Below are 21,425 nucleotides of genomic sequence, written 5' to 3'. Positions count from 1 at the left end.
ATGCAATTGTATTTAAAGCATCCACCATCCGTTATTTGAATAGATTATTAGTACAACGTATACACCACGGAGATTGCGCCACTTCTTGACCTTGGTGAAGACCGTACATAAAAGAACCGAAAAAAAAGGTATTTCCAAGCAACATGTCTTTCAACAACCTTGCATTCAATGTGTCCAAATCCACTCCCACAACTTCAACTAGCAACACAAATACCACGTTTTCCAAGGCAACCATCTCATCACCCAAGGAAAACTCGACCGAATCGCCTACCATGCAGTCTTCCTCTTTGGCCGGCAGTAAGAAAGATTTTGCGGGACTTCCGGCACTGGCAGCAGACACAAGATTCAGTCATCAGAAATTGCCATTTGCAAAGCACCTGCATTCGCAACCCACAACGGCTCACAGTGAAATAGAGAATCACAATGTTGACAACTTGCCATTTAAAGGGTCCCCATCGAGCTCGAAATTAGGTCTTAGTCCCACACTTACAGCACCAGCTGTGGTCACAATAGATAATAAGACGAAAGATGTTCAAACGACGGGAAATTCTAAAACTGACTTGATTGGGTTATTTGACAAATTCGACATCAAAGCTGAGCGAGGTATCCATACGAGTGAGACAAGTGAATCTAAGACGTCCGAAGATTTGATTAGCTTAGGCGGAGGAGAGGCTACCTTAGAGAAGCGGACTATTGAAGAAGAGCCTGAAAGTACCGAACACAAACTTGAGAAGATGGAGCTGGCGGATGAAGGTGACACTACTAAAGACTCATCTTTTATAACTGAAAAGCCGAAGTTCACGGTGGAAAAGATAAACAATACAGCGCATTTACTCATGACTATACAACCTTATAGCCCACCGGATGAGTCATCACTGTCAACCATTGAGAAAGAGATAGAGGACCAACAGCAAGTACCAGAGAGAACTGAGCTGTCGAGTAGAATGATGGACCCTAAGCCCACCGCAAAAGAAGCAGACGGCCAAAGTGATGTGAACGACATAGATGAAGCGCATGTTCAACTGAAGCAAAGTAGCGACGTTGGTGAGGACAGATTTGCTCGTGAGGATCATTCCTTGGGACTGACAACACCCACTACAGAACATGAAAATAGCCAGCTTGAGCTTGATGTTGACTCTCGAGACAGTCAATCAACCCATTATGAAGAGAGGAATCTTAATAACGATAAGCCAGTTAATGAATCTGTTCTGGTTTCATCCTCTACGTCGCAGGTACCATCGCTCATCACGTCGCCATCAAAGACACCTTTAGGAGACATAACTGGAAACGAAACTGAGTATAAGGGGATAGACGACATCAAAATCGACACTAAAGACCTCGAGTCATCTCGACCTGAAAGTCCTGTTGGAAAAACTCACTTGAATATAAAATACAAGGTGAACCCTACAGAACAACACCAGGAGTCTCACAAGGCATTTGATTTTCAAACGTTTTTGCTTCAAATACGGAAAAAGTCGGCGGATCCCATCGTTCGATACTTGAGATCTTTTCTTGGATCTTATATTAAGCAAGTGAATACATTCTCTGCTGAGCAGAGGATCTCCATAATAGAGGATTTCAAAAGCTTCATCAATGAAAAGTTTAAGCTCTATGAACCATTTGCGTCAATGGACAATATAGACTTGGAGAACTCGCGCGAAGGTTTGGAGAAGCTATTGATGAATCGACTCTATGATTTATGTTTTCCTCCTGAAGTTTTGAAAAATGTGTCTCCCATATATATTCCGGGCCCGTACACTGACGATTTGATTCAGGACAAGAATTTTTCGTTGCAGTTGGAAAAATACAGCTGGATAAATGGCTTACATTTCGATATCGACATGACTCATTTGAGCTCAGTGAGCTTGAAAGATGGACAAGACTTTTTGGACTATGCGACTACAGAATTGAACAAAATCAACAATTACCGTGCTCCTAGGGATAAAATCATTTGTATTTTGAATTCTTGCAAGATCATCTTTAGTTATTTGAAAATAAGTCATAAAGAGACCAATGCGGACTCATTCATTCCGTTATTGATCCTAGTCATTATAAAGGCAAAAACAGAACATTTGATTAGCAACATTCATTACATCCAAAGCTTTAGAAGCAAGGAATGGCTTTCGCACGGGGAAACGAGCTACTACCTTTCTTCTATAGAGGGTGCTATCAGCTTCATTCAAAACATGACCAAAGATGATTTAACAATCACCCAAGAAGAGTACGATGCACATATGGAAGCATGGGAAGCTCAGAATAAGCTCAAGGAAAAACAAGAGAGGGAAGAATTGGAAAGACTTCAACAGATTGAATTGAAGCGTCAAGAATTGCTACGTCAGCGTGAAGAACCTGAACGAAAACCACCCACTCCGAAACGTAAACTTTCACAACCTCAGCCGCACCGTGCCCAGTCGGGATCTTTGGAGGTTGATGAAACATTGCAAGTTGGCACTAACTTGTCTCCTTCAAATGTTATATTCTCGAGTGCTGAAATGTTGACCAAATCGATCTCTCAGTTTTTATCACCACTGCCACAACAAGACGCTAACAACAAATCAAACCTTCTGGACAGAGGAAGCGACAATAGACCACTTGTTAGCTCCCCTCCTCCTCCTGCATTACCACCCAGGAAATCGCTGCGCTCTTTGTCTCGTGCGGTGACAGCTGGGGATCACGACAATAGCCAGTACCAGCCTGAAGCTCCCACTGAAGACGAGATTGACTCGGAGCAGATGAAGGCGGCGTATGACATTCTCAAGGACGTTTTCCCGACTTTGGACACTAATATTTTGAAGGACATAATCTTTCTACACAAAGGTGACGTTGAAGTGTGTATTGATGCTTGCCTTCCATTGGTAGAAGATGAATAGGAAATGTTTTTAGGGATCACCATAGCTGTCGGGTAATGTATAGAGGTGAATGTATTGTCGTTATTCCCAACTCCATCTCTCATTTCTGCAATCTCGAGGAAGCAGCGTAGACGACTCTTAACTAAACTGACAAAGACGTGAAGCATATTTCTTGCACTCCATGATACAACGTGGCGGGAAAGCATGCTAGCTGGTGCGCCTATCTCTCTCTTATCGAGAGAATACCCTTCTCCAGTGCGTATTTTAAATCTGAAAAGGACTAAAATTTCCCGCGCATTAAAAAACTTCAACCCGCGTTTGTCTTCAACCGGGATCTTTAAACCCAATCGGGACAAAACTTTCAGTGTGATAGAGTGTTGAGTTCTCTGGTCCACATTATAAATACTAGACTTTCCCACCTTCTACATCGAAAAGAATGTAGTTTAGTTTTATCCCCTCACTCTTCCTGTACTCAATCACACTCCACAATCAAAAATGCCTATGCAATATAAGCCAGCCGCTGAAGCACAGAAGGTTAAACCACCTCAAATTCCATCTCCAGGTAACAATTCCTTTTTGGGTGACATTTTCACTTCGGATGCTCCAAAAGATAAGCAAATCTCTGCTGGGTTTTACAGGCAAGAAAAGGGAGAACCATTGGTGTACAAGTATGATTACGATGAAATGAAGATCATTTTGGAAGTGGAGGGAGAATACACCTTGACTGATGAGACGGGACACAAGGTTTCTGTTTCTCCAGGTGATGTGTTTTATTTTCCAAAAGGTACAACTATAACATTTGAAACCACTGGGTATGGTTTAGCTTTCTTTACTGGGTTGAGACCAAATGGTACGGCGTAAATAGTTTACATAGATAATGTAAAGCTGTTATGTGAATATTGTCGCGTGTAGATCTATGTCGTGTAAAGTAGATTTGCGACGTGGCAAATCAAACACTGTAGAAATAAGACCACTGCACTTACTCACTCACTCACTCACTCACTCACTCACTCACTCACTCACTCACTCACTCACTCACACATAAGTACACCTCTTACCGATAACTAATATCCCCTTCATCTACAACCTGACACAATATGCCAATTGATTACTCCAAGTGGGACAAAATAGAAATCTCCGATGACTCGGATGTCGAAGTTCATCCAAACGTGGATAAGAAATCCTTTATCAGATGGAAGCAGAGGGATATCCATGAAAAGCGGATGCAACGAAACATCGAGATCAAATCGATACTTGTCCAGTTGACGATGTATGCCAAATTGAACGAAAGGGTTGAGTACTTGCTTGAACAGCTAAGTCCTGAGCAATTGTTGAACGACCAATTAGTGTTATCCACCTTGAAATCAAAGTTTGATTCGAATGAAAAGTTTGATTACGAAAAGTTGATTGCAAGCAAGGGTGACACTTTGAGAAAAGGATTACAAGATTTGAGTTTTGACAGAGAAGAGATTGAAAACACGCCAACTTACAATGAAATGATTGAAGATTTGTTTATTCAAATAAAGGATGATCACGCCGATGCAAAGGCAGATGGTGCAAAATTGGGGGAATATTTGAAAGAGCACAGGGCCAAGATCGACGATGTCTTGAGTAAGCAGACTATCAAATTGGACGATTTGTTGAACCAAAAGGCGCAGCTCATAGTTAGTGACGACCTCCATACTGGTTTTGATCGATCTTTTATGAATAAGGATAAACCTGAGGAAGAAGGAGAGGAAAAGGTGACAGACAAGAAAAAAGTGGTTGAGAAAGAGAAGCCTAATGTGGCCCAGGCAGATCTGAAAGTAGCAACTAGTCCAACAACTGCAAATCCTGCCAATGTTCCAAAAGAAAGTACTAATGAACATGTGCAGACACAAAACGATGGAGGAGAGATTGAAAAGGCGTTGTTAGATGAGCTCGAGCTCATGCCCGAAACGGACAAGTTTGGTTCCATTGATCCTAAAGATTTATCTGCATCGGCTGACTACTTGATCAAGCACACCAAAATTTGTACAGAGCAACAAAAGGATGCTTTGATGATGACGGCATTTGATGCACAATTGAGCGGAGACCCCTCCGCCACGAAGAGAATTGTTCACCAAGCGTTGCTTTTACAGTATGTTGTGCAGATTAGGGGTAATAATAAATCGAGAGATGACACGATTAGAGCGATCAAGTTGTTTTTCACAAAGTTCCAAAATGAGGAGAAAGTCCAGGGATTTTTCAATGAAGAGTATACCAACACCGTTAATCACATCACTCAGAGATGCAAAGTTATTGAGCAAGAACAAGCAAACAGAGCAGCAAATGATGAGGAAGAGGCATTGATTCAATTACGAGCTTTAGACGAAAACACTACATTGACTGTCAATATCCCTGAGGATGGCACTAAAGAGTATGAAATATTTAGTTCCAAATTACCTACGGAATTTCAAACTGCAATAAAAACGCAAAGTTTGGATGAAGTGAACAAGGAGTTTGCCAAGTTGAAAGTGGAGGAGGCAGAAAAGATTTTGGAGATTTTCAATGAATGCGGGGTCATTGGAATCAACGGGTACTTGGAAGATGAGCAAGAATTTGAAGAATTGAAGAAGGAATACAACGAGCAGGAACACGAGGATACCAACGATGTAGTTGACTAGAAGGGTGTGTCGGTTGGAATTTTTTTTGGTGTCAGTAGAAATGGTATATAGAAGATCAGGTCACGTAAAATTAAATCAACAGAAGAAAATACTGTAGTGTTCTTGTTTTTCTTATTGTGCTCAACTTGCTACAAAGAGGCTTTTCCACATCCAATCAGCTCATCGTCTTGCCAACTTTTGCAATGTCTCCATGAGAGCGCTGTTAGATCCCAGTTGCTGTGTGTTTCCAGCTTGGTTGTAACTACCGGATTGTAATCGAGATAATAAAGCACTGGGTCCAGAATTCGGAGGACCTGGATTGAACCCCGAGGAAGTGTTCTGATGAGGTTGCGGGACGTTTCCGTAAGGTCGGTTCCTAGCTGCATAGTTTGGTTCCCTTCTACGACCTCGATCGCCATAATTCAATGGAGGTGGTTGTCCATATGCCGCGGGTGCTGGCGCCGGTGCTGGTGCCGCCATAGGGGGCGGAGCTGTTGGATGCTGACTTTGCATAGAATATGGCTGCGGTGGCATCCCTGGTCCAGGGGACTGCTGCTGCTGCTGTTGCTGTTGCTGCTGTAGGAGATTAATCATACTCTGTACTTGATTCGCATCTAGAGATTGCAACGCGTGAGAAATGTTCGGCTGATTCGAATTCATCTGTGGCGAAGTGAATTGGTTGTAAGAGTGTGGTTGTTGAGGAGGTGCCTGGTATGGGGATGCAAATTGTGAGTTATTAAATGAGGGAAACTGAGATTGTGGAACTTGACCATACACTTGCTGTTGTGGAGCTGAAGAAAATTGTTGAAACTGATCAGCGTTTGGCCAGGGTTGGTGTGAGAAATTATTCTTGTGGCGACCGTAGTGGTCATTACTAAAATTACCTTGATTCCCGTGTCTGCCTCTTCCCCGTCTGTTATTCCTTCCCCTATTCCTGTCATGGTCGTAACGTCTATTGCCTTTCTCCTGAGCATTATCATGATGGCTTGGGGCATCTGGAGCATAGTAAGATGGAGTATTGCCACCGTACTTGGTTATTTTGGCCTTTGCCATAACCTCGGCAGCTTCTTCAGGCTCAATGTCCGCATATTCATCAAATTTAATGCCGCCGTTGGGTTGTGCTTCGTACGTTTGGACGTCGACTTTATTCTCCTTGACCACACAAGCGCCCAAAAATCCAGAATATGCAGCCTCACTAAGTACTTCAGTGATGTTCCTCTGAGTCACATCTTCTGTGTCAATCTGCACCTGTGAATTGGCAAATGCCTTTTTAACTTGTCTTATGAAAAACACTGACGATTTTCCGGTGATGTAAACAATACAATCAATATTCCCCCTTCTCCTCTTTGGTGCAGGTTCATCTTCAGCAGGTCTCTCTCTGCCACGTGAGCCCAAATTTGGGTTATTCACGTCGGGATTTCCTGATCTCCTTGACTTTTGCGGCTTAGAAGCATCTAATCTCAACACCTTGTTATGTAAGGGAACATCAGTTTCTCCTTTGACACAAGCTAAACATGCCTCGGTGTCTCTAAACTGAACGAACCCGTAACCAGCTTTGATGGCTATTTGAATAACCTCTCCGTACTGACGGAAAATTCTGTATAGGTCTTGTTTTGAGATCGTGTTTGCAGGCAAGTTCCCCACAAATAACCTCAGCTTATCGGGAAATTCATCCCAGTTCTGTAGATCCATGTAGTAATTCTCCCGTTTGATGAATTCTTCGTATTCTTTCTCTTCCTCTTGTGTCAGTGGCTCGGTGATATTTGGTCGACGACAAAACTCACTAACAGGAACCAAAGGAATCGGATCTTTCAAGTGTTTGTGTGGCTTATTATAAGAGTATACTTGATCATAGTTTATCTCTCCCAAGTCAATGCCGCGCTCGCGCAAAAGTGCCTTGATGGATTCAACTTGTACTTCTTGCGGTTGTTGCAGAAAGGCAGCATCGTTGGCGAGTTCGCTATGCACGTACGTATTATACGCATTACGCAATGTTTCTGCCATCTCTCCCTGAGTACTTATAGGGGATGTCGACGGATTCGATTTAGCACTTTGCGGCGGTTTTGGAGGCAATCCAATCGGTGGCTTACTAGGCAACGATGGTGCTGGTAAATGGGCTGCCAGCTTTTGATTTGCTTCAGGATCATAATCATCTTCATCTTCATCTTCATCTTCATTCTTTACTTGCGCTTCAGGTTTATACGGCTCACTGTGTTCAGGATCCTCCACTGGCTTATGTACTGTAGAGTCTTCGCTAGGGTTTGATTGGTCGGGATCATAAGCATCGTCATTACTTTCTGAAGCTTTCGGTTTACTCTGCTCAGTATCATCTTCATGATTTGCTAATTCTTCCGGGATAAAAGACTCATGTTCAAGATTACTGCCTTGGGCCACATCTACTTCTAGTTGTGGAGCACTGTCGGGCTCATTTTGCTTCTCCCTCAGCAGTGCATGGGTGTCGAACTCACTACCATTTGCCAGCATGTCAGATTTGTCGGAAGCGGGAAAGTCACTTTGAAACTCGTCCATGTTTGATTCTTCTTGATGCATTTGCAGAGGATTGAAAAGTTGGCCCTCCTCGAACTTGGCAATGTCACCATTATGTGCCGACAACGAGGGGCCATTTGTGGGCTCATATTCCTCGTCGCTGTCTCCAGTGCTAGTATGTCTTTTCAAGCTAACAGGATTGACTTCCATATTTTTTCACTGGATATGCTTGACAGTGCAAAAGCAGCTTAAATTTGAAAGGACTGACTTTATTACAGTGATGTCGGAATATTGAATTTTTGTTTCTTTTTTTTTTTTATTTTAATTTTTTTTGGGGGGGACTTCTTTTGTACCTACGATGAGAGAAGTGCTTTGTTTCCATTGTATACCTATTCGGGAAATCTAAAGTAAATTTTGAAAATTGACGAAAAGGGCAAAAATCAAAACATTACAAAAAACATTCTCCTGGTTTCAAAAGATTCGGTACAAGCAACATCCAAGGTCATATCATATCGTATCTTTCACTTTTACAAATCACCTAATTGGAGAACAGATCAACTTCCCTACTTCAGCTACTCATACTAGACAAACACATACTAAACAAAAATAATAATAATAATAAAGATGGCGTTGTTTCAAAACTTCAATACCCATTCCTTGAGATCAACCAGGGGGTTCAAGCTAAAACAATCATCTCCCATATCGAGTCCGCAACCAATCAGCAACTCAACTTTTCCTTATGATCTGCCCCAGTTATCCTCCAACCAGACCCCTCAGCAGCAATACCAACTCAATTCATATAAGACGGTATATACAGATGCACTGGCGGCAAATGGACAACCAGTTACGTCACATAAAGATATTCGAAATTACGCCGAGCAAACTTTGGGGTCAGATAACGCATTGATCCAGGCGGTCAAGCTACCACGCGATGAAGACTTGAACGAATGGTTGGCTATTCACGTTGTCGATTTTTACAACCAAATCAATATGTTGTACGGTGCCATAACTGAATTCTGTTCGCCTTTAACATGTCCTCGCATGATTGCAACTGAAGAATACGAATACTTGTGGCAAGACTCCAACCAGACCTCTTCGAATGATGGTTCTAGTATTCCGTCTTCACCCAAAAGACCAGTATCCCTACCAGCATGTGAGTATATCGAGAATTTGATGAATTGGGTGCAAAACTTTTTCGATAATGACAACATTTTCCCATCCAAAATTGGTGCCCCTTTCCCTCATCAATTTCCCACATTGGTTAAAACGATTTTCAAAAGATTATTTAGAATCTACGCTCATATTTACTGTCACCATTTTCATGAGGTCACAGAGTTGGGATTGCAGAGTCATTTGAATACAAGCTTGAAGCATTTCGTATTGTTTGCTGATGAGTTTAAACTACTCACAAGAAAAGATTATGGGCCTTTGGAAGACTTGGTTGATACAATGTTGAATAGGTGATTGTACACCAGTACTATAAAAGCTGTATTTCCGCCATGATGCATAAATGGTCAGAAGGGTATTGGTATAATCGGGGTTGTCCATTGGGTTTAGGACCCATTTCGTCTGCAGTGGGTAGCTTTAGCAATTTTGTGAGTTTAATGTTATATTTCTCAAGTGATTGATCGGTGTCTAAATCGTTCGTGTAATCTTCGTCCTTGGACCAGGGCACAACTAGCAAAATATAGTCGAGCATTCCACTCCATTTATCAACCCAATTGGAAAAGCTTGGCTCGTTGCGAAACTCGGTGGCATTCTCTGGGTGAACTTGTGCGTATCCAGCAGAATACATCGATATTGCTCGACGGTCAATACCATTATGAGCATCCTCAAGCAGTTGGATCAATTTATTCTGTTCTTCCATGAGTGAAAATTCGCTGGGCTCGGGATCCAGGGGATTATCAAATCTAGCAGACTCGCCATCCTCGGAATGTTGTGACTCAACCTCTGACTCAACATCATCATTGGAGCTAGACTCGTCGCCATTGACGTCCCCATTAGGGTTCTCGTGTTCATCCAAAGCTCTTTCCTTTGAAAAAGTGTAGCTCAATGAACAGCCCAATACATTCCTTGCTTTATCATTGTATTGAACTGGCTTTGAAGTCATTGAAAGATATGGTGCATCAAAAGGCTCACAGTTCAAATCACCCGTAAAGAAGGAGTATATTGGTTTGGTGTTCCCCCTGATCACCGCCATTACTCGTTCGAACTCTTTTAATTTGTGCAAAAGGATATACATTTGTCTTGTCCGCTCATACGTCCCAAACGGGTGCCAAAACGCGTGGGTGGTACCTATAATCACGCCACCTCTCTCCTCCAAATATGGATACTGCAGAATTAAATTTGGTTTGAATTCCAAAAAGCACATAAAGCCAACATTGTTTGTAATGATTCTCGGTTCCGGAAGTCTTGGTTCATCTGTTTCATACTCCAACTCTTGATCATACTTAATATACGACTGGTGCTTGCAAGTAAACCAATCCTGTTTAAAAGCAATGACCAACCCATGATTTTTGATATTGAATCGATAAAATTTAGAGTCATACCCCACTTTCTGTAACCCCTCCTGCCAGAAATGAAGATACTGTACTTTATCACACTCTTGCAAACAAAGCACGTCGGGGTCATACCAATGTAATTCCTCGAGTAGGATTTTCGACCGAACTGACCATTTAAGTATCTTGCCATTCGTGGGGTATAAATCACGACGAATTAGGCACTGTGCTAGTATGTTGTATGACATAAGTTTGAAGGTGAATTTACCCTCCTCTGGAGCCTGTACTTGCAATATAGGTCGTTTGATAAACTTTTCAATTGGCTCAGGAGAGTCAAAAATACCCTTGGCTTCCCTTGCTAGCCTTTCCTGTTCTTTTCTTTCATTTCGTATTCGTCGCTGTTCTTCAATATACTGAGGGGTTAGCTTTGATGGATCAATTGGCTTTTTAGTTCCTTTGTGTTTTGTCATTGGGAAATGCAATGAAAATGGAGATTTGAATGATTTCTTACAATTTTCCAAACGACTGCCAAAACAAACAACCAAAAGAAATACTTCAACAGATTTTTCTCTGCTGCCCCAATACGTCCTTAGCAATCAGAACTGTATAACACACACACACTCACTCACTCACTCACTCACTCACTCACTCACTCACTCACTCACTCACTCACTCACTCACTCACACAATGGACATACATTCAAAGTTGGATCATCTTCAGAAGACTATTTACTCCGATTTTGATAATCTATTGCTGACATTGAATATCGAAGACGATGACAATTCTTCCCCGACAATTGTTGCTCGTATCAACCAACATTTGGTTGAGTATAAAGATTATCTACGAATCATGAAGTCAGTCTCGACAGATGACTCTATATACCGCATCTACGATTTGAAATTGAAAGCACTCAAGCGAAAGTTTACAAAAGTGCAGCTTTATCTCAATGAAGAGCAACAAGTGAAAATACAACAGTATAGATTGGTGCATTTCAACTTACTCTCGGATTCACAGAATGAAACAAGCGATGACAGCAACGGCGGTACGCATCAATCAGCTAGGGATCAACTATTCTCCAATAGGTCTTCTCGAAAAACAGCCGAGGCTTCAATTGCCCAACAAATCAACCAACACAATACCAAAATCACATCTTCATTGCAAAAATCTCGAGATTTGTTATCAACGTCAATTTTGCAATCCGAATTAAACATTGATGCCATAGATCAGCAAACGAAAGATTTGACAAAATTGAACGAGAGCTTTATTCAATTTGGTGATTTATTGAATAAATCAAGAGGCATCATCAAGTTCATTGAAAAGCAAGATAAACTGGATCGACAACGAATATATCTTAGTATGGGGTTTTTCATCTTGTGTTGTGTCTGGGTATTGTATAGAAGAGTGTTGAGAAGACCGTTGAAGATCTTGTTTTGGTCATTGTTCAAGATATTCAATATTTTCAATTGGATATTGGGGACTGGATCAAAAGCCGAAACTAGTAAGGAGACAGCTGACACGCTCAGAGTAATTGCCTCAACTACTGCTGTGGTACTTTCCACTGCATTGAGTGAAGTGTTTGAGGAACCTGCATCTGAGACATTAGAAACTATAATTTCAAGCATAACTACAACTGCACGATTAGTTGACGAACTATAATATAGGTTTTGAATACTCTAAGCTAATTCTACATTTACATTAGAACCACCTTTGCTTGAAGACTCTAGAGCAGCCGCAACAATGGCCAAATGATGGAAAGCTTTGCTTGGTGGCACTTTAATCAATTTCTTATCCTTTTTCTCAATTGCCTCACCAAAATTTTCAAACTCTTGTTCAAAAGTGTTTACTTCATCAATTTCAATTGTTTTCTTTTCACTCTTAGTTTGGCCACTGGCTCCAGTTTGATAAACAATCTTTGGTTTACTTAAAGATGGAGACCAATCATAAGTTGCAGAACCATTCTTTCCAAAAATTGTAAAGCTGGTGGATTTGTCCGTGGCACCAAAAGCTGATCCATAGGTGAATGTACCAATTACTCCTGAGTTCAAATTGAAAGTTGAGAACAAGATATCATCAGTACCACTCTCCTCTCTCAATTGTTTGGTCAACCCACTGACAGACTTGACATTACCCAATACCTCCGTCAATAAAGCCAATTGATGTACACCTCCGTCACTCAAGAACCCACCAATGTGTTCTGGTTTTTGTCTCCAGCCAGTAGCCAAGTATTTGTTGTTGTCGTTCCAGGGACCAGTGGCATTATAAGTGAATGCAACAATTTCACCCAATTGGGGAATCACTTCCTTCTTCAAGATGGTAATAGCTTTCAAGTATGCCCAATTTTCCAAAACCAAGATTGGCAAATCGGTTTTTTCACTCAATTGAACAATCTCCTTAGCTTGTGCCAAGTTTGCTGCAATGGGCTTTTCAAAGCAGATTGGTTTCTTGTTTTCAATGGCCAACTTGACAGCGTCGAGATTGAACTGAACTGGCAACAATGCATCAACAAAGTCCACCTCTGGATCTTTGAAAGCATCTTCCAATTTATCGTAAACTTTACCTTCGGGAATACCTGCCTTCGTAGCAAAGGTTTCTGCCTTTGATTTAGTTCTGTTGTACGCAGCAACTGGTTTCAAATTTGGCAATTTTTGGAAAGTTGGCAAGTGGGTGTCAGTGGCAAAGATACCAGTACCAACAACAGCGAGTTTAAGTTGTGAGGAGGACATTTTCAGTGGGGATACAATAGTATTGAAGTATTACAATGATCCCTTTTTCTTTTCACTGAACTTTGTATTCTTTTTATATACTTCGGAGAATAGCCAGAGACCTCCTCGCGCTAATATTATTGTGTGGCTCATGGACTCCCTCCACGCTGTCGGAAAAAACTTCACCTTTATTGTGTGACTTGCAAGTGGGGGATCTCCCACCTTAACCGTACAATTGCAACCCCCTTGCAAGTACGCGTAATTACTTTACACCCACACAGAAACTGGTCTCAGCTTGAGTCAGAATGGGCACAAACGACTAAACTCAAAGGGCATTTCTCGAAGATACATTTTCTCCCCCTGTTGCTCCTCGTAGAGTCAAACAAGGTTTCGGCACCACTCATCAACTTCATAGTGGTATAATGTACTTTAACAATGTCGATGTAACTTGAAATGACTTTTTCTTCGTCGTCTAAGTGAGTTTCTAATACCTCGTAGTACATTTTCTTGTACCAAAACAAATTGAGTTTGATAAATTGGCGACCCGTTGGGGAAAAAATGGCCGGGTATTGTAACTCTTCATTCAAGACCCACGATACCATTAAGTAGTTGAATGCAACTAAGAGAGTCTCCAAATTGATCTCGGAGTCAAGTGTCAATACAGAAAGACGAAACTGTATGGAGTGAATCTTGGGCAATCTGTTTGATGCAAAAACTGTGTCTTTACAGACAAGGGTAAAGGTGACGGCTGGCGTGTCTGATATGTTGATGGATGAATCATATAGGCAGTGGTTCCAAAATGGCTGGAATCTAGCGGCCAAACTCCTTACCAACTCATCATTGTCCACCACTGTCACAAGATGTGAATTGATGTAAATCTTAAAGTCCAAAAACAACGTGGAAGCGGGTATAGCTAAGACACCAGGGATTGTATCGTAGTTGAGCTCGAGTTGGTAGTAAGTGTTGCCTTCTCTGACTATGATTGACATACGTGGTGTAAAGAGGTTTAATTGATTTGCAACCAAAGGGGGTCAAAGAAAAGAGACACGGAGTGGGAAAAAAAAAAAAAGAAAAAAAATGCGATTGTGTGTCTGTGTTTCTCTTTAGACATCCAATGAGCCTCAGGTATGCTTTACGACAGCACCAAAAAGGTTTAATATTCAATGTCCCTGCTTTCAATATCGACTCTACTATTACCCAAATCAAGCAACTACCCAACTTCAAGTCAAAACTACGTGCACTATACAAAAGATTCTATAAGCTACGCAACTTTGAATGCACACCAAATTTATTCAAAGTAGATGACAACCCTTACACGACACCAGACATCACCAGTGACGATTATGTTGCATTAGTGAAAAGAAACTTTCGAAATGTGGACTACAACCTCAAACGGAAGAAGTTCCTCGAGCTCCCACCTCTTTCTGACGACGAACTTGAACAGAGAACCATCGCTACATTGACTTTTGTATTCAATCACACTGTGGCGGCCGAAAACCCGCATGCAGAAGATAACGTGTCTACGATAGAGGATGAGGTGAGAGCCAGCATTGACACAACTGAATCACGAGTTATCAGTACCTTGCTTCGTATGGATTTGGATTGCCCATGGAAGATAAAATATGACTACAAGTTTCAATGGCTTGACCAGTTGCGCCAACTACAAAATGACAACACCAATAAGAAGAAAAGCAAAACACATGATAGCGAAACTCTCCTATATATAACGTACAAGCAATACCTAACGACGTTGATGAGATTGAATGAAAGTTTAGGACTATGCTTGTGATCCTGTATATAAACACACACGCACGCACACACACACTCTCTCTCTCTCTATAGATTTTGTTTTTTTTTTTTCCAACGCTTGGGTGGAGGGGCAGATTTACCAACTTTGTATAATGTAGCAATCCTACATAGCTTCACTGTTTTCACCTATCAAAATACCTTCGTACAGCAATAAATAACATGGGTTGGTTATCGTTTGGCTCTCAGAAAACAGAAGTTCCACCACCAACTCCTCCATTGGCTGCACCAAATATAGAGCAGCGGTCTCATCAGCAAATTCCTCATCCAAATGCAAGACAACCAATCAATGACTCTTCTGACATTGAAACGACCTTGAACCAGTTGAGCTCAGATTCGCAATCTCATGAAATCAAACTCAAGCATATAAACGATGCAAAAACATTTAAAGATGCAGACTCGACAGTTGGCAACTTTATTCACAACTATCCGCCAACCAATATGTTTGTTATAGATGGGGAAAAGGATACCAAAGAAAGTATCATATGCACGTCGAATAGAGACGGTGGCAAAACGTGTCTCAAGTTGCAAATAAACTCGATTGAATTGTTCAAGATTATGCAAAAGCACGAATACTTTTGTTCCTTGCCCAACGACATCAATGCTACATATTTCGAATGTCGAAAGATCAAATAACTGTATATAAATAATATCTTGACTATTAAGCCATTCGTTAAAAGTTTGTATATAGCTCTATACCATAAAGGATTCACCACAACCACAAGTGCCTTTTGAATTTGGATTCTTGAAAATGAATCTTGAACTCAATTTATCATCTAACCAATCCATTTCGGAACCGACAATTGAAAACAATGCTTTTGAATCTATAAGTACCTTGACGCCATCCTGCTCAACAGTTTCGTCAAATTTACCAGGCTTGTCAACATATTCCAAGTTGTAAGTTAATCCACTGCATCCTCTGTTCCTAACCCCGATTCTAATCAACTTGGGTTCAGGTTGATCCAATAATGCTTGTAAATGCGAAACTGCATTGGAAGATAGCGTTATTAATGCTTTACGTGGACGCAATGTGCGTTTCTTCTTTGGGGTGGAGGGTGCTGTGTTTGTCTTTGGTATGGTTTCAGTGGTTAATGGCTTTGGTTTCTTCTGTATTGAGGATGATGCTGCTTGTACTGCTGGATCTGATGTGATTTCAATCACCTGTGACGGGGATGACGTCTCGGATGAGGGTTTCTTGAACGGAGTTGAGTTTGCCGTTTTCAATGTTGATGGTTGTACAGAGGTAAGGTTATTGAAAGTTTTGAATCTCGATGTCCTCAGCCTCCGTACTGGGGCCTTTGATGATTGGGATTCTTCATTAGCTTCTTTTGGTGCACTGATTGGTTGCGAGGGAAACTCCAACGAGTGTTTTGCCCATTTTGACCCCGAGTTTCTATCAAGTAGTTGCGGTTCCCTAGTTTTCTCGTGTTGAAAGTTGTAGAAAGAGTTTGAACTAGTCCTCGTACTCGTAGGTGTGGTTTGAATGAATCTCTTGTTGCTTTCTTTCAACTCATGAGATAAGTATCTTCTGAATTGCACAGCTGGCAACCTTCGGGTGATCATTGTGTATAATAGCTAGTTTCTATGCTGGTGGGTGTTTGTATTGGGCAATTTACCAGTACGTTGTGGTAGATATAATAGTGTTTTTTTATAAGTTTCTATTTCTGCTTTACTTTTAATCTGTAAGATGATTTTTGACCCTTTGTCTGTATTGTCTCTTATTTTCACACACACACACTCTCTCTCTCTCCATAAAAGAAAACACTTTGCACCGTGCGCACGACCTTTGCTCTTTTTTCTTACTAATGGTAGTCACACTTTATATTGAGTACATACAAAGGACTGTATACAAACAATCTAACGCACAGTAATCGTATCTTGTTCGACTTTGATTGGTCAATCAATAGAGCAGCAGAAAAATAAAGCACCGCTTCGTTTCCGAAATATGGTCAACTGACAGAAGTCAAAGAAAAGGAGCAAATCTTAACCAGGAGAAAGCTACTCATTGTCGTTGATTTGTCGAGACGCGAGCAAGACCATTTCTTTTGAATGGTTCAATCTATTAATTGACGCATATGTTCTGCAATGTTGCCTTTATAATACCTATTGTCCATTGATAATATTTTGCGTTCAAATCAACACAAAATTTGTTCAAAAACTCCGAGAAAGCACGTATTGATGTTCGCTTTCAAAGGAGAATTGAAGAAACATCTTTCTACTTTTTGCAGTTTACTTACTTGCTCTCAGATGCTCACGCCTCTTTAGTGTAACATATGTTACCAAATCACAAGCGTTAACAGCGGTCCAAAGACACTTGGACTATGACATCAAATGTCTCAAATTTTAGTTTTGCAAAACTCAAACTTGCGACAACTCCAATATTTGCGACAAACATGTCACTAAGAAAGGAGTATAGTTGATCCAATAAGTTATAGTGAAATTAGATTGGAGATACTATTGCACGGCTTGGGAGTTAAATAGCTTGCAGTCGAGTTGAAAACAACTGTAGAGGGATTTTGACTCTTTCGTATAGAGGGCGTTTCGTAGAGAGGTTGTACATGAAAAATGGGATTTATGAGAGTTTAAAGCAAGACAATGTACAAAGGGTATGCAACATGGAAAACCAGGCACTTCAGACCTATGAAGAGTGGATTCCGAAGTTGCCCCTTCCCCTGATATGTTTGTTGTGATTGACATTGGTTGAGTGAAAAAAAAATAAAAAAAAAATTGTCACCGCCATAGTTTGTGACGTATTCTCGCTTCTCTTAATAATTTCAAGGCAAAAGTTACATGCCTCGACTACCTTATCAAAAGCATAATCGGAGATGCCCCAATTGTCAAGCAATGACCAGCAGCACCAATTTGCAACAAATGGAAGCCCTTCTATAAGAGAGCTTATTGCCGACAAGGTGGCGTCATCAATACTTTTTTCAAATCAAATACGGACATGGTTCAATGAACAATCATTGATCAAAAAGGTCCTTGTTACAGCGGGGTGTATCCTCCTCGCAATAGCTGGAATCTTGTTTATAGTCTTCCACTCATACTTGATCAACCAACTAATCAATTTATCAGATAAATGGCATGATTTGAAATATGGTCGGGTAATCATTTTCGCCTTGGTTTTCACTGTGAGTTTCCCACCACTAATTGGATTCACCGCTTTAAGTATGTTGACGGGAATGGTGTATGGATTCCCACAGGGATGGCCATTGTTGGCATTTGCATCAGTATCAGGCTGCACTGCGTCATTTCTTGTGTTCCGGTACCTACTACAAAACCAAGCTACTAGACTCGTGCAATACAACGAAAAGTTTAGGGCTTTTGCTGAAGTGTTGCATGAAGATAGCTCGCTATTGTTGCTATGCTTGATACGACTCTGTCCATTGCCATACTCTTTATCGAATGGAGCTTTGGCTGCAGTACCGGAGTTGCCACTTTTGACATACTTTCTTGCTACATTCATCACCTCCCCAAAGCTATTTATACATTTGTTTGTTGGCAGCAAGTTGAAAGATTTGGGAAGTGATAAGAGCTCAGGGATGTCCAAAGTTGTTGACGTAATCAGTATAGCTATCACTGCTGGTGCAGCATCACTAGCCACTTACTTGATTTATGTCAAGATGCAACAAAAGTTAGCCAGTTTCCACCAGAGGGGTGTCATTCACGATGACGTTTTAGTATTTGGAAACTTTGCCGACGAATTGGAAATAGGAAGTCACAATGAGATTGAATTGAACTCTACTGATTTTGACACTGATAATTTCTTGATTGATGACGATGAAGAGGACCAGGATGAGGAGCTGGTCACCAGTGATACTCGTTCACAAAGTAGTCAGAAAAGTCAAAACACCGCAAAGAGTCAGAAGAGCCGAGAGCATATTCAATGATAGAAAGTTTAGTTTAGAGAATAGATGATGATTGTACACAATTACGATTATAGATACTACTTTTATGACTTCTTGGCTGTGTATTCCTGGCACAAAAGCAAACGAACTAGAAATGAAGCCGCTTACGATTAAGCTTCGTCCCTATAATCTTGTTGGTTGGCAATAACCACCTGGTCACGTTTGATATTTGGACCAGTATTGTGGAAACCTGGCACATTTTGAGCATTGTAATAGGTGGCAGCTACAGTTAAACCATTGTCATCAAAGTTGTCTCCAATTGGTTCTCCTTCATATATGGTACCATCCCAACAGTATCTTTGGAAACATTGTTTACACTGCTCGCTTTGTTCAACTCCCAACCTTTCTTGCTCACGTCTGATTACGGCGCATCCAACACAAGCATCCCATTCTTCATCCAAAGTTCCATTCAACCTAGTGGTTGCTGCAAACCCATTGGCAATCATGTTGTTACGCTCATCGATCTGGTATTCTAGCCTAAAGGTGGACGTGTTTGACCAATAGGTGTATGGACGGTTGGCGGTGTAAATTACTAACGGAACGTCATATATGTCTGAAGTTAAGGACGATAAATTCTTTGCATCACAGCCAAAGAAAGTTGGCTTTGCAGTCAAGTTCAAATTTCTAAACGTTTTCTGATCTGGCACGTATGGGAATGGAGTGCCTTTACCTTGTGGTGAAAACTGACGCTCATATGTTTTTATCAAACTAGTCCCATCGGGCCAGGTTAAGTGATCGTTTGAGTTGTCAAATGCAAAAATGGCACTCAAATTACGACGGAGCAAAGGTACAAGAGGCACATTTTGGCCATCCTCACCACCATCAACCAAGAACAAGCTATCACTTCTTTCAATTGAATTCTTTGCATCACGGCTTTTGTAGAATGGGTTGGGGACATAGTGTGAAACATCAACATTCAACCTCTCAAATGGATTAACAATAAACGTATTAATCAAGTTCCTTAAAAATGGTGGGAGCTGTGGTGAGTCCAAAGTGAGTACCACACCGTTAAACAATGAGGAGGAAGTACCCATGAAAAAACCAGCATTATCAAATCCATTGACACACGAAATGTTGTTTGAGTATCCGTTATCCAATTGCGTTCCTACATATTTTGTTTGCACAAATGATTGCAAGGAAGGATCCTCACTACCAAGTTCAAACGGAGTTAGGGACATGACGGTACTATTGAGATTAATAACGGATTGTCCGGGTTCCCTACCGAGTGCAACAAGAATAGGATAAGGTGCTTGAAAGCTTTGGAAGTTGCTTTGATTTATAATGGAACTGAATGCATATCCTGCCCCATCGTATGGTGAGTTGGTGAGCAACTGATAACTCAATGCTCGGGAATACACATCAGTGATGGTCACATCAAATCCCGCGTTCTTCTTTCCCTCCACTTCATCACTGATCAGGTTCCAGTAATCCAAGTGGTTTGCAATATCACCTCCGTTGGTTAACAATGAGTTTTGCAACTGCCATAGGGTATTTTGATCGATCAACTCATCAATTGATATCAAGTTATTGCTCACCAAAGATCCTAGTAACCATGATCCACCTGAAAGACCTGAGATGTAACTGGCTGACTGCAAAATTCCTCCCAAACCCTTACCATTAACAACATTGGTTCTAGAGTCTAAAGCAGCATATTGACCTGCACCACTAAGCTGTGCTCTGTAACCACCACCAGAAAATGTGATACCAATCGTAGGATTTGCCTGGTCGAGAAATGAATCAGCATCAAAATCAGTCAAATTGGCTCCTGCAAGGAAAGATCTCAAATTGGGTTTGGCAACATCAGTGTATCTCTGATCCACATATCTTTTCTCATCAGGATTGAGCCCTAAGAGAGATGATCTGGTTAACTGGCCTCCTGGACAAGAAACTGAAACTGGAGCATACCCGTGTGACGAAGAAGATGCTGCAATTATACCAATAAGCGGAAGTAATACTAAAAAGAACATCGTCGTTGTCGAGGGAAAATAGACTGGAGTGAAACAAGGATAGCCATGTTCTGCAGGCACTTATATATCCAACTGAATTTTTACAGGCACTGCAACGTGGGATCTATTTCTCTTTTTTCCTTTTTTTTTTTTCAATGATGATGATGATACCTTTGATATGGAAACGTAAACATTAAAGACAATAGGGCTCCTTGTCACTCATATGTCAACGCTCTCCACGAAACGCGGTTTTCTTTATTCTAAAACGGAACTGTTCTTGTTTGTAAGAGTTTAGCAAAAGCTCTTCCACGCGTGTATGCAGACAAACGTTTATTTCATTATTCGGCGAGGTACCGAGGAGATGCGGATATTGTTTTCGCAACCGCCATTATTGTTAATTTTGCTTTTGTGGTTGGGGGAGCTGTTGTAAAATCCTGCCCACGTGCAATCGACAAGGAACGGAAAAAACCGCGACAGTGCTGCAACACAATGTGGTTTGAGTGATTGTTGGAATCAGTCGATCGTCCCTTGGTTAGAAAAGACGTTGAAATGAGAGACAATGGACACAATCGACGCAATGGACTTTGAGTACATGAGAAAGATG

At 41.1% G+C, this 21,425-nt stretch overlaps 14 protein-coding genes across 14 annotated transcripts; 8 read left to right on the top strand and 6 right to left on the bottom strand. All coding sequences in view use genetic code 12, as the record gives it.

Moving 5' to 3' along the window:
* Window positions 1-143: 143 nt before the first annotated feature.
* Window positions 144-2,870, top strand: KGF57_002165 (guanine nucleotide exchange factor; the record flags this gene model as incomplete). Its single annotated transcript, XM_051751449.1, has 1 exon — window positions 144-2,870. The coding sequence occupies one exon, from the start codon at window positions 144-146 to the stop codon at window positions 2,868-2,870; it is 2,727 nt and encodes a 908-aa protein (XP_051609320.1).
* A 474-nt stretch (window positions 2,871-3,344) lies between these two features.
* Window positions 3,345-3,710, top strand: KGF57_002164 (uncharacterized protein; the record flags this gene model as incomplete). The annotated part of the gene is made up of 1 exon (XM_051751448.1): window positions 3,345-3,710. One exon carries the CDS (start codon window positions 3,345-3,347, stop codon window positions 3,708-3,710), a length of 366 nt encoding a protein of 121 aa, XP_051609319.1.
* Window positions 3,711-3,946: 236 nt separating this feature from the next.
* Window positions 3,947-5,494, top strand: CDC37 (Cdc37p; the record flags this gene model as incomplete). Its single annotated transcript, XM_051751447.1, has 1 exon — window positions 3,947-5,494. One exon carries the CDS (start codon window positions 3,947-3,949, stop codon window positions 5,492-5,494), a length of 1,548 nt encoding a protein of 515 aa, XP_051609318.1.
* Window positions 5,495-5,653: 159 nt separating this feature from the next.
* Window positions 5,654-8,170, bottom strand: NAB3 (Nab3p; the record flags this gene model as incomplete). Its single annotated transcript, XM_051751446.1, has 1 exon — window positions 5,654-8,170. One exon carries the CDS (start codon window positions 8,168-8,170, stop codon window positions 5,654-5,656), a length of 2,517 nt encoding a protein of 838 aa, XP_051609317.1.
* Window positions 8,171-8,584: 414 nt separating this feature from the next.
* MOB1 (Mob1p) lies at window positions 8,585-9,424 on the top strand (the record flags this gene model as incomplete). The annotated part of the gene is made up of 1 exon (XM_051751445.1): window positions 8,585-9,424. One exon carries the CDS (start codon window positions 8,585-8,587, stop codon window positions 9,422-9,424), a length of 840 nt encoding a protein of 279 aa, XP_051609316.1.
* Window positions 9,425-9,437: 13 nt separating this feature from the next.
* Window positions 9,438-10,928, bottom strand: KGF57_002160 (RNA exonuclease; the record flags this gene model as incomplete). The annotated part of the gene is made up of 1 exon (XM_051751444.1): window positions 9,438-10,928. One exon carries the CDS (start codon window positions 10,926-10,928, stop codon window positions 9,438-9,440), a length of 1,491 nt encoding a protein of 496 aa, XP_051609315.1.
* Window positions 10,929-11,146: 218 nt separating this feature from the next.
* SEC20 (Sec20p) lies at window positions 11,147-12,115 on the top strand (the record flags this gene model as incomplete). The annotated part of the gene is made up of 1 exon (XM_051751443.1): window positions 11,147-12,115. One exon carries the CDS (start codon window positions 11,147-11,149, stop codon window positions 12,113-12,115), a length of 969 nt encoding a protein of 322 aa, XP_051609314.1.
* A 17-nt stretch (window positions 12,116-12,132) lies between these two features.
* On the bottom strand, window positions 12,133-13,182 carry KGF57_002158 (uncharacterized protein; the record flags this gene model as incomplete). Its single annotated transcript, XM_051751442.1, has 1 exon — window positions 12,133-13,182. The coding sequence occupies one exon, from the start codon at window positions 13,180-13,182 to the stop codon at window positions 12,133-12,135; it is 1,050 nt and encodes a 349-aa protein (XP_051609313.1).
* A 269-nt stretch (window positions 13,183-13,451) lies between these two features.
* On the bottom strand, window positions 13,452-14,150 carry KGF57_002157 (uncharacterized protein; the record flags this gene model as incomplete). The annotated part of the gene is made up of 1 exon (XM_051751440.1): window positions 13,452-14,150. The coding sequence occupies one exon, from the start codon at window positions 14,148-14,150 to the stop codon at window positions 13,452-13,454; it is 699 nt and encodes a 232-aa protein (XP_051609312.1).
* A 125-nt stretch (window positions 14,151-14,275) lies between these two features.
* KGF57_002156 (uncharacterized protein) lies at window positions 14,276-14,950 on the top strand (the record flags this gene model as incomplete). Its single annotated transcript, XM_051751439.1, has 1 exon — window positions 14,276-14,950. One exon carries the CDS (start codon window positions 14,276-14,278, stop codon window positions 14,948-14,950), a length of 675 nt encoding a protein of 224 aa, XP_051609311.1.
* Window positions 14,951-15,129: 179 nt separating this feature from the next.
* Window positions 15,130-15,603, top strand: KGF57_002155 (uncharacterized protein; the record flags this gene model as incomplete). Its single annotated transcript, XM_051751438.1, has 1 exon — window positions 15,130-15,603. One exon carries the CDS (start codon window positions 15,130-15,132, stop codon window positions 15,601-15,603), a length of 474 nt encoding a protein of 157 aa, XP_051609310.1.
* A 57-nt stretch (window positions 15,604-15,660) lies between these two features.
* ISA1 (Fe-binding Fe/S cluster assembly protein) lies at window positions 15,661-16,530 on the bottom strand (the record flags this gene model as incomplete). The annotated part of the gene is made up of 1 exon (XM_051751437.1): window positions 15,661-16,530. The coding sequence occupies one exon, from the start codon at window positions 16,528-16,530 to the stop codon at window positions 15,661-15,663; it is 870 nt and encodes a 289-aa protein (XP_051609309.1).
* Window positions 16,531-17,792: 1,262 nt separating this feature from the next.
* On the top strand, window positions 17,793-18,857 carry KGF57_002153 (uncharacterized protein; the record flags this gene model as incomplete). Its single annotated transcript, XM_051751436.1, has 1 exon — window positions 17,793-18,857. The coding sequence occupies one exon, from the start codon at window positions 17,793-17,795 to the stop codon at window positions 18,855-18,857; it is 1,065 nt and encodes a 354-aa protein (XP_051609308.1).
* Window positions 18,858-18,985: 128 nt separating this feature from the next.
* On the bottom strand, window positions 18,986-20,842 carry KGF57_002152 (PLB2; the record flags this gene model as incomplete). The annotated part of the gene is made up of 1 exon (XM_051751435.1): window positions 18,986-20,842. One exon carries the CDS (start codon window positions 20,840-20,842, stop codon window positions 18,986-18,988), a length of 1,857 nt encoding a protein of 618 aa, XP_051609307.1.
* Window positions 20,843-21,425: the final 583 nt, after the last annotated feature.

The sequence above is a fragment of the Candida theae genome, assembly GCF_024610275.1.
Source record: "Candida theae strain CBS 12239 chromosome Unknown scaffold36, whole genome shotgun sequence".
NCBI lineage: Eukaryota > Fungi > Ascomycota > Pichiomycetes > Serinales > Debaryomycetaceae > Lodderomyces > Lodderomyces theae.
The sequence above is the reverse complement of the archived record's forward strand: the minus strand, read 5'-3'. Positions and strand labels throughout refer to the sequence as shown.